The following is a 12500-nucleotide window of genomic DNA, read 5'->3' as shown; positions in this document are numbered from 1 at the left end:
TGTGTGTGTGTGTGTGTGTGTGTGCCCTGTCAGGAATGTCCAGGGTCTGATGAAGGTGGTGTCTAGTCTGCTTCAGCTGCAGCTCACCCAGAGAGACAGAGGAGCAGCGTTTACCTGTCCATACTCCATCAGGTGAGGAGAACACACACACACACACACACACACACACACACACACACACACCACACACATCAGCGTTTACCTGTCCATACTCCATCAGGTGAGGAGAACACACACACACACACCCAGAAACACACACACATACACACACACACCACACATTAGCGTTTACTTGTCCATACTCCATCAGGTGAGGAGAACACACACACACACACATGCACACACCACACACACACACACACACATGCACACACACATGCACACACACACACACACATGCACACACACACACACACACGCACCACACCACACACACACACACCGCACGCACACACACACACACACACCACACACACACACACACACACACACACGCACACACATGCACACACCACACACACACACACACACACACACCACACACACACACACACACACACCATACGCACGCACACACACACACACCACACACGCAGATACACACACACCACACACACACACACACACACACACACACACACAGGGGCGCCGCTAGGGTTGTATTCCATAGTAATCGTTGGCCCCCCCCCAAAAAAAAGATACCCTTATTTAACAAATTTTATGCTTTGGTAAATGTAGGCTAGTCTCTCCTTATTGAGCCTAATAAAAAAAAAGCCCCTCTTAATCACGTCAACCTACCCATGTCATTCCTTATCAAATAGCTTACTGCATGATATAGCCCTACAGCCCTAAACTGCTGTTTTACAACACTGGCTGTAGGTTACGTGGGCTTATAGGGGTTTCACGCTTTTTAAAAGTTCTGGGATGAGGGAGATTTCTCTCCCGGGATTTTTTAAAAATTCTGGTTGCTAAACACACTTTTAGCGCAGTTTGGAAAGGACAGAAATACCTTTACAAAGCAAGCGGCTCTGGCTCAAATTAGGTGAACATACCTTATGCGCATTATAACTTCAAATTAGGGGAACATACCTTATGCGCATTATAACTTCAAATTAGGGGAACATAGGCTACCTTATGCGCATTATAACTTCAAATTAGGGGAACATACCTTATGCGCATTATAACTTCAAATTAGGGGAACATACCTTATGCGCATTATAACTTCAAATTAGGGAACATACCTTATCTTCATTATAACTTCAAATTAGGGGGAACATAGGCTTATAACCTTATACCTTATGCATTATAACTTCAAATTAGGGGAACATACCTTTATGAACATACATTATAACTTCAAATTAGGGGAACATACCTTATGCGCATTATAACTTCAAATTAGGTGAACATAGGCTACCTTATGCGCATTATAACTTCAAATTAGGGGAACATACCTTATGCGCATTATAACTTCAAATTAGGTGAACATAGGCTACCTTCAAATTAGGGGAAACATGGGCATTATAACTTCAAATTAGGTGAACATAGGCTACCTTATTAGGGAACATACATTATCATTATATAACTTCAAATTAGGTGAACATAGGCTACCTTATGCGCATTATAACTTCAAATTAGGGGAACATACCTTATGCGCATTATAACTTCAAATTAGGTGAACATACCTTATGCGCATTATAACTTCAAATTAGGGGAACATACCTTATGCGCATTATAACTTCAAATTAGGGGAACATACCTTATGCGCATTATAACTTCAAATTAGGTGAACATAGGCTACCTTATGCGCATTATAACTTCAAATTAGGGGAACATACCTTATGCGCATTATAACTTCAAATTAGGTGAACATACCTTATGGGCATTATAACTTCAAATTAGGTGAACATAGGCTACCTTATGCGCATTATAACTTCAAATTAGGTGAACATAGGCTACCTTATGCGCATTATAACTTCAAATTAGGGGAACATACCTTATGCGCATTATAACTTCAAATTAGGGGAACATACCTTATGCGTATTATAACTTCAAATTAGGGGAACATACCTTATGGGCATTATAACTTCAAATTAGGGGAACATAGGCTACCTTATGCGCATTATAACTTCAAATTAGGGGAACATACCTTATGCGCATTATAACGTTCAAATTAGGTGAACATAGGCTACCTTATGCGCATTATAACTTCAAATTAGGGGAACATACCTTATGCGCATTATAACTTCAAATTAGGTGAACATAGGCTACCTTATGGGCATTATAACTTCAAATTAGGGGAACATAGGCTACCTTATGCGCATTATAACTTCAAATTAGGGGAACATACCTTTATGCATTATAACTTCAAATTAGGTGAACATACCTTATATAACTATTAGGGAGACATACCTTATCGCGTTATAACTTCAAATTAGGGGAACATACCTTATGGGCATTATAACTTCAAATTAGGGGAACATACCTTATGGGCATTATAACTTCAAATTAGGGGAACATACCTTATGCGCATTATAACTTCAAATTAGGTGAACATACCTTATGCGCATTATAACTTCAAATTAGGGGAACATACCTTATGCGCATTATAACTTCAAATTAGGGGAACATACCTTATGCGCATTATAACTTCAAATTAGGGGAACATACCTTATGCGCATTATAACTTCAAATTAGGGGAACATACCTTATGCGTATTATAACTTCAAATTAGGGGAACATACCTTATGGGCATTATAACTTCAAATTAGGGGAACATACCTTATGGGCATTATAACTTCAAATTAGGGGAACATACCTTATGGGCATTATAACTTCAAATTAGGGGAACATACCTTATGGGCATTATAACTTCAAATTAGGGAACATACCTTGTCGCATTATAACTTCAAATTAGGGAACATACCTTATGGGCATTATAACTTCAAATTAGGGGAACATACCTTATGCGCATTATAACTTCAAATTAGGGGAACATACCTTATCGCATTATTATAACTTCAAATTAGGGGAACATACCCTTATGGGCATTATAACTTCAAATTAGGGGGAACATACCTTATCGCATTATAACTTCAAATTAGGGGAACATAGGCTACCTTATGCGTCAAATTATAACATACCTTGTCAAATTAGGGGAACATACCTTATGGGCATTATAACTTCAAATTAGGGGAACATACCTTATGAACATAGGCTACCTTATTATAACTTCAAATTAGGGAACATACCTACCTTCAAATTAGGGGAACATACCTTATAACTTCAAATTAGGGGGAACATAGGCTACCTTATGGGCATTATAACTTCAAATTAGGGGAACATACCTTGTCATTATAACTTCAAATTAGGGGAACATACCTTATCGGCATTATAACTTCAAATTAGGGGAACATACCTTATCATTTATTATAACTTCAAATTAGGGGAACATACCTTATGCGCATTATAACTTCAAATTAGGGGAACATACCTTATGCGCATTATAACTTCAAATTAGGGGAACATACCTTATGCGCATTATAACTTCAAATTAGGGGAACATACCTTATGCGCATTATAACGTCAAATTAGGGGAACATACCTTATGCGCATTATAACGTCAAATTAGGGAACATACCTTATCGCAAATTAAGGGGATTATAACTTCAAATTAGGGGAACATACCTTATCGCATTATAGCTCAAATTAGGGGAACATACCTTATCGCATTATAACGTCAAATTAGGGGAACATACCTTATCATTATTATAACTTCAAATTAGGGGAACATACCTTGTGGGCATTATAACTTCAAATTAGGGGGAACATAGGCTACCTTATGGCATTATAACTTCAAATTAGGGAACATACCTTATCGCATTATAACTTCAAATTAGGGGAACATACCTTATGCGCATTATAACTTCAAATTAGGGGAACATACCTTATGCGCATTATAACTTCAAATTAGGGGAACATACCTTATGCGCATTATAACTTCAAATTAGGGGAACATACCTTATGCGCATTATAACTTCAAATTAGGGGAACATACCTTATGCGTATTATAACGTCAAATTAGGGGAACATACCTTATGCGCATTATAACTTCAAATTAGGGGAACATACCTTATGCGTATTATAACTTCAAATTAGGGGAACATACCTTATGCGCATTATAACTTCAAATTAGGGGAACATACCTTATGCGCATTATAACGTCAAATTAGGGGAACATAGGCTACCTTATGCGCATTATAACTTCAAATTAGGGGAACATACCTTATGCGCATTATAACTTCAAATTAGGTGAACATACCTTATGCGCATTATAACTTCAAATTAGGGGAACATACCTTATGCGCATTATAACGTCAAATTAGGGGAACATACCTTATGCGCATTATAACTTCAAATTAGGGGAACATAAGCTACCTTATGGGCATTATAACTTCAAATTAGGGGAACATACCTTATGGGCATTATAACGTCAAATTAGGGGAACATACCTTATGCGCATTATAACGTCAAATTAGGGGAACATACCTTATGCGCATTATAACGTCAAATTAGGGGAACATACCTTATGCGCATTATAACGTCAAATTAGGGGAACATACCTTATGCGCATTATAACTTCAAATTAGGGGAACATAAGCTACCTTATGCGCATTATAACGTCAAATTAGGGGAACATACCTTATGCGCATTATAACGTCAAATTAGGGGAACATACCTTATGCGCATTATAACGTCAAATTAGGGGAACATACCTTATGCGCATTATAACGTCAAATTAGGGGAACATACCTTATGCGCATTATAACGTCAAATTAGGGGAACATACCTTATGGGCATTATAACGTCAAATTAGGGGAACATACCTTATGCGTATTATAACTTCACTGCCCAACCCGCGAAAAAGGGAAAGAAAATAAAAAATAAACCAGTGAGTTTATGTTGCGATTTACGAGAGAAAAACACAGTTACGGTAACTTACTAACAATCAGGATTTGCTCACAACACTCTAAATACATTGCACTGCTGTTTTGGTTGTCCCAAACTTTTAGATGATAGGCATAGGCCTACGCACAGTCAAGGACTTTTAACACCCGCACCAACCCGACTCGTCATGACGTGCCTTAGCCCCAAAAAGGTTGAGAACCTCTGCTCTACGCATTAACTGAATCCCTGTTCCAAACAGTGTTTTTTTTTTTTTTAAATAAGCCTACAGAGGTAAGCAAACAGTTCAACATTTTAAACAAGTGTAGACCGTGACCGTAGAGGACAGTCTTTCACTGCTGTCAGTGTCAGCATCACTGCTTTTAACGTTACGGTTAAACGCCTGAAAAATATTAAGCTGCTGCTGTTGTTTTCTTTTCATGACTGAATGATTTAGGCTATTATCCTATGAATGAATGGAACGTTGTGTTTTTGAGCGTTAGGTTTTTAAAGCAGAATTGACCCATCCAAAGCCACGCCCGAAAACCGCCACAGGTCAATCGTTATCATGTCATGACAATGCTACGTTTTCATATTTTATAGTCTATGGTTTTCATGCACACCATATTCCGGTTTTATTCGGAATAATGCCAATATTCAGATTGCACATGAGTCAAATATAGGCTAGTTGTCACACAAGTTTGTTTTATTGTTGTAGGCTAATATTGGACTATTTCACAAATAAAGCTGTGAAAAAATTTTACGCACAGTGCATACAGGATTACGCCTGCCGGCACCACTGCACACACACACCACACATCAGCGTTTACCTGTCCTTACTCCATCAGGTGAGGAACACACACACACCACACACACACACACACACCACACACACACCACACACACACAGAGAGCCCTGAGGCTGGGGTGGATCAGAGCCTCTTGCACTGTGGTCTAACTAACTTACTTAGTTTTAACTGTTCACTTCTGTATCAGATCAGCCATTCAGTGTGTGTGTATGTGTGTGTGTGTGTGTGTGTGTGTCAGTTACTTCTGATGTGCCCTTAAGGCTAAAAGACAGAGCGCTGATCTAATCTCACTCTCTGAGTTCACAGGGGCAAACTGGGTGTTTGTGTAATAGAAAGAGGCTGAAGTCATACAGTTAACACACAGACACACACACACACACACACACAGGCAGGGTGAAAAGTTCATCACCTCCATGTACAGACCTGGCCCCACTCTCTGAAATGTTGCCATGGCAATGGCTCTCGCCAACTGCAGGAAATGCCTTGAAGTGCCGCCAGAGATGGACATCTGTACTGAGGATGCTAACTCTTAGCTTCACAGAGATGGGCATTATTAGTGAGGATGCTAACTCTTAGCTTCACAGAGATGGACATCAGTACTGAGGATGCTAACTCTTAGCTTCACAGAGATGGGCATTATTAGTGAGGATGCTAACTCTTAGCTCCACCAGAGATGGGCATTATTAGTGAGGATGCTAACTCTTAGCTTCACAGAGATGGGCATCAGTACTGAGGATGCTAACTCTTAGCTCCACCAGAGATGGGCATTATTAGTGAGGATGCTAACTCTTAGCTCCACCAGAGATGGGCATTATTAGTGAGGATGCTAACTCTTAGCTTCACCAGAGATGGGCATTATTAGTGAGGATGCTAACTCTTAGCTCCACCAGAGATGGGCATCAGTCATGAGGATGCTAACTCTTAGCTTCCCAGAGATGGGCATCAGTCATGAGGATGCTAACTCTTAGCTTCACAGAGATGGGCATTATTAGTGAGGATGCTAACTCTTAGCTCCACCAGAGATGGGCATTATTAGTGAGGATGCTAACTCTTAGCTTCCCAGAGATGGGCATCAGTACTGAGGATGCTAACTCTTAGCTTCCCAGAGATGGGCATTATTAGTGAGGATGCTAACTCTTAGCTCCGCTAGATGTAGTCTGTCAGCACTGTTTTTGATGAGAGGTATATAGTACAGGCTTCAGTCTCTCTCTGTCCTTCTTCTCTTTCTCTTCCGATCTTTCTCTCTCCTCTTTCTCTATCATTCTTCCCCCCTTTCTGTCATGCTATCTCTTTCTCTCTCTCTCTGTCTTCTTCCTCTCTTTCTCTCCCCTTTTCTCTTTGCTTTCTCTCTCTCCTTGTCTCTCTCTCTCTCTCTTCACCTCCCTCTGTCTTTGTAGTTCTTCCTTGTTTCTTTTCACTTGCTTTCCTTTCTTCCTCCCTTTCTCCTTGTAGTCCTCTATTGATCTTTTCTGTCTCTCTCCTTTTCTCTGTATGTCTGCATCTGTCACTCTCCTCCCCTTTCCCTCTCTCTCTCTCACTCCCTCCCCTTCTCTCTCTCTCCCTCTCCCTCTCACTCCCTCCCTCTCTCTCTCTCTCTCTCTCTCTCTCTCTCTCCCCCCCTTTTCTCCCCTAGAGACGAGATGAATGGCTCAGACGATTGTGGTGCCCTGCTGCTTGGCACAGGCGGTGTGTGTGTGTGTGTGTGCGTGTGTGTGTGTGTGTGTGTGTTGGGGAGACGTCAGGATTAATGTGGGGGTACCCGCTGGTGCCCATAGTAACCGTCTGCTGCCCCCCTTCCACACACACACACTCCACACACACACACACACACATACACACACACACTCCACACACTCCCCAATCTGCTGTGGTGTCACTAAGCCACTCCAGCCTCCCCAGCTGAATGGCGTGGACCAGATGCAGGAAGGGAAGCCCTCAGCATCCACACACACCATCTGATCACGCTAGCGACAAAACACACACACACACACACACAGCACACACACACACACACACACACACACACACACACACACACACACACGCGCACACGCACACACACTATATAGGCACACACACTCATACACACAATATGGGCACACACAATCTGACACGCGGTATAAGCACACACATACACATTGTTTGGGCACACACACTTAATTTAGGAACAATACTGAAGACAAATGCTAATGTTAACAAGTCGTAAGAACACACACACACACACACACACACACACACACATGCACCACACACACACACACATGCACCACACACACTCACACACACACACACACACACACACACACACACACACACACACACACACACACACACACACACACACACACACACACACATGGGGGCAGCCGTGGCCTACTGGTTAGTGCTTCAGACTTGTAACCGGAGGGTTGCTAGTTCGAACCCCGACCAGTAGGCACGGCTGAAGTGCCCTTGAGCAAGGCACCTAACCCCTCACTGCTCCCCGAGCGCCGCTGTTGTTGCAGGCAGCTCACTGTGCCGGGATTAGTGTGTGCTTCACCTCACTGTGTGTTCACTGTGTGCTGAGTGTGTTTCACTAATTCACGGATTGGGATAAATGCAGAGACCAAATTTCCCTCACGGGATCAAAAGAGTATATACTTATATATACTTATACTTATACTTACTTATACATGCACCACACATGCACAACACACACTTACTCATGTAGTGGACTGGGCTGCTGTGTTTGAACTTGCCACTGGAGTTTGTGTGTGTGTGTGTCGGGTAGAAGGTCACAGAAGAGACAGACGGTGTGTTGGCCATTGTCTGGCCCAGAGGTTAATGACCCGTCTGTCTACTGATGGATGGCTCTACACACACACACACACACACTCAAACTCAGTTAAATACACTTACACACACCAGAGAGAGATGGATTAATGTGGAGATGGTAGGGAGGTGTGTGTGTGTGAGAGAGCGAGAGAGTTAGGACAGACAATGGTGCCATCTCTGTGTGTGTGTGTGTGGTTTGATAGACAGGTGGTAGTTGACGCAGACAGTGGGGCAAGGCTGTTCCGTTTATGATGGTGAGTGATGTTCCACAGGACCTCTGGTAATCCTTCTCTCAGGGTACACACACACGCACGCACGCACGCACACTCTCAAAATCATCCAAACACTCAAAACAACACCCATACAGTGCAACCGGAAAGTATTCAGTCCCTTTCAAGTTTTCTGCATTTTGTTATATTTCAGACTCATCTTGAAATGGATTCAATTCGTTTTTTTTTCCTCATCAATCTAAACACAATACTGCAACACTCCACAACAAATTAGGTGTTTGGAGTGTTTTGTAAATTTATAAAAAATAAAAGACTGAAATATTCCATGTACATAAGTATTCAGACCCTTTGTTATGACGCTTGCAATTGAGCTCTGCTGCATCCTTCTTCTATCAGTGGTCCTTGAGATGCTTCTACAACTTGATTGGAGTCCACCTGTGCCTAAATGACTTCACTGGAATTTATTAGGAGAGGCACACATCTCTTTATAGAAGGTCCCACAGTTGATGGTGTATGTCAGAGCGAAAACCAAGCCTTAAAGTCGAGACAATTGTCCGTAGACCTGCGAGACAGGGTTGTGTAAAGACACAGATCTGGGCAAGGATACAAAAAAGATTCTGCAGCATTAAAAAGTGCCCAAGAGCATGGTAGCCTCCATTATTCTCAACTGGAAAAGTTTGGAACAACCAACAGTCTTCCTAGATCTGGCCGCTCAGCCAAATTGAGTAATCCGGGACGAAGGGCCTTGGTCAGACAGGTAACCAAGGTCCCAATGGTCACTATGAATGAGATCCAGAGTTCCTTTGAGAGGATGAGAGAAGCATAAAGAAGGACAAACATCAGTGCAGCTTAGTGCCTGGTTTGTTCCACACACAGTGTTGGGAATTGTGGCCAAATAGTTCAGTCTTTGTTTCATCAGACAAATCATCAATTTGAGAATGATTGAGGCTACCGTGCACTTGGGCACTTTCAATGCTGCAGAATTGTACTTGTATCCTTCCCCAGATCTGTGAGACTGTATATAAAGAGATGTGTGCCTCTCCTAATACTGTCCAGTGAAGTCATTTAGGCACAGGTGGACTCCAATCAAGTTGTAGAAGCATCGCAAGGACCATTGATAGAAGTAGGATGCACCAGAGCTCAATTGCAAGCGTCATAACAAAGGGTCTGAATACTTATGTAAATGGAATATTTATTTATTTTTATTTTTTAAAATTTATGAAACACTCCAAACACCTGATTTGTTGTGGAGTGTTGGGAGTATTGTGTGTAGATTGATGAGAAATTAATTGAATCCATTTTAAGACCTGTCTGAAAAATAACAAAATGTGGAAAACTTGAAAGGGTCTGAAAACTTTCCGGTTGCACTGTAGCTGTGCTCACACACACACACATATGCATGCATACAGGAGCAGCACTCAGACACTGATAACTCAATTTATTTTCCATTATTTCCTACATGCTGGTCCTTTAACCCTTAGGCCTAGTCCACACGTACCAAACCGATCTTTTTTTCCTCCGTCTTCCCTGGAACCGCATCAAGAATATTTGCGTCCAAACGGATCCATCTCAACACAACTCAACACGTTACTTCATATCCCAGGCCTATAGGTGGCACTGTTTCTGTTACAGAAATTGACCAAAGCTTGTGCGCTGTAGGCCATACAAACAGACAGCGTAGGCTACGACGAAAATGGCTAGTGCAAGGAAACCACAATGTGTGTTGTGTGGACTGATAGTGAACTGTCAACTGTAAAACTAATAAACTTCATTTTTACGGTTTGTATAGGGTGCTGTCCCGTCCTTTATTTGGCTAACGCAGGTACAAATAATCTCCTTTACTTTCTTTGGTTGTAGGATAGTCCACGATTCACATTAGTTTTGGCTATCACCGCAAGTGCATAGGCTAATAAACGCTAGGCCTACCCAAGTTCTAGGCTATTCCGTCGCCACATTTATAATACTGCTATAATACCTTCGTTAGTAACTGTCGATACTTTTGCCTGCATCAAATCTCGCATTCGCATTTAGTGCGCATCTACCATAGGCTTAACATGAGTTCTAAGCGTCTTTGTATGCTCATATCTGACTTCACTAGACTATGAATGCATTTATTTAAATATATTTTTAAACCGGCACTATGCACAAATTAATTTAAACTTACACCGCACTTCCCTAATAACTTCTGACTAATTCTCTCGCGTCACTGACATTAGCTAGAATGCATTAAGAAAACACTGGGAAAAACAGTGTTCAGTCCACCAAGTCATGATAAGCTATTGGCGCTGCGCAGCATCAGTTGTGATATTTATCTTACGGAGTGTAATCGTAGGTAATGTCATGTATGAAAACTAGTATTGTTAGGCAATACTAGGCAAGTCCAGGGCAGCTGAGGTGTGGCGATGACATCATCAATACACAAGTATGCGGTTTCACCGTCCAAACGAACTCGCAAGGGCTACGGTTTCAGATTTTTCCACCATGGGACCAGGTTTCAAAAAAGTGCGGTTTCGGGCAGTGCGTTTACAGGATTCGTTTGGACGATTGGCCAAGACGATGCAAAACCTCTGCGTTTAACCCAAAAAGCGTCTCCGTGTGGGCGGGGCCTAAGTGACATTGATAACTAAGCGTCTGCGTGTGGACGGGGCGGGGCCTAAGTGACTGATAACGAAGTGTAAACTATCTGCTCTAAACTCTTGCTGCAGTAACAACAAAAGAGCCCTGACCTCTCTGTTTTGTCTGCAAGAGGCTCTGTGTGTGTGTGTGTGTGTGTGTATGTACACACATGTTTTAGATCTGAGATCCCTTGCGTTTGTTTTGCAGCTCTTAGAGACACTTAGAGCAAAGTCATGCAGCTTTAGTCAGCTCAGCTGTGTCAAAAACACACACGCACACACACGAGCATGCGCACACGCACACACAAACACACACATACACACAGTCATGTAACTTTAGTCAGCGGTGCAGCCTTGAGTGGCACACACACACACACACACACACACACACACAGTCATGCAGCTTTAGTCAGCGGTGCAGCCTTGAGTGGCTTCTTTAGCAGTAGTCTCTTAAGACTCAGGAGTAGAGCTGAGTGAACTAGAACACACACACATGCACACATGCATACACACACATACACACACACTACGCACACACGCACACACACACATGCACAAACACACATGCACACACACACGCAAACGCACACACACACACACGCACACACACACACAAACATACACACACCCAAACACATGCACACACACACACACAGTCATGCAGCTTTAGTCAGCGGTGCAGCCTTGAGTGGCTTCTTTAGCAGTAGTCTCTTAAGACTCAGGAGTAGAGCTGAGTGAACTAGAACACACACACATGCACACATGCACACACACACATACACACACACATGCACACACGCACACACACACATACACACAGTCATGTAACTTTAGTCAGCGGTGCAGCCTTGAGTGGCTTCTTTAGCAGTAGTCTCTTAAGACTCAGGAGTAGAGCTGAGTGAACTAGAACACACACATGCACACACACACACACAGTCATGCAGCTTTAGTCAGCGGTGCAGCCTTGAGTGGCTTCTTTAGCAGTAGTCTCTTAAGACTCAGGAGTAGAGCTGAGTGAACTAGAACACACACACATGCACACATGCACACACACACACACAGTCATGCAGCTTTAGTCAGCGGTGCAGCCT

At 42.3% G+C, this 12500-nt stretch overlaps 1 protein-coding gene across 1 annotated transcript in view; it reads left to right on the top strand.

Moving 5' to 3' along the window:
* Positions 1-12500, top strand: part of focad (focadhesin) — a 97317-nt gene that overhangs the window by 6060 nt on the left and 78757 nt on the right. The window contains 1 exon segment of the mRNA XM_048236180.1: positions 34-132. Coding sequence (XP_048092137.1) covers positions 34-132 — 99 coding nt within the window.

The sequence above is a fragment of the Alosa alosa genome, chromosome 24 (genome assembly GCF_017589495.1).
Source record: "Alosa alosa isolate M-15738 ecotype Scorff River chromosome 24, AALO_Geno_1.1, whole genome shotgun sequence".
Taxonomy (NCBI): Eukaryota; Metazoa; Chordata; class Actinopteri; order Clupeiformes; family Clupeidae; genus Alosa; species Alosa alosa.
Note: the sequence above shows the minus strand (reverse complement) of the source record. Positions and strands in the feature narration are given on the sequence as shown.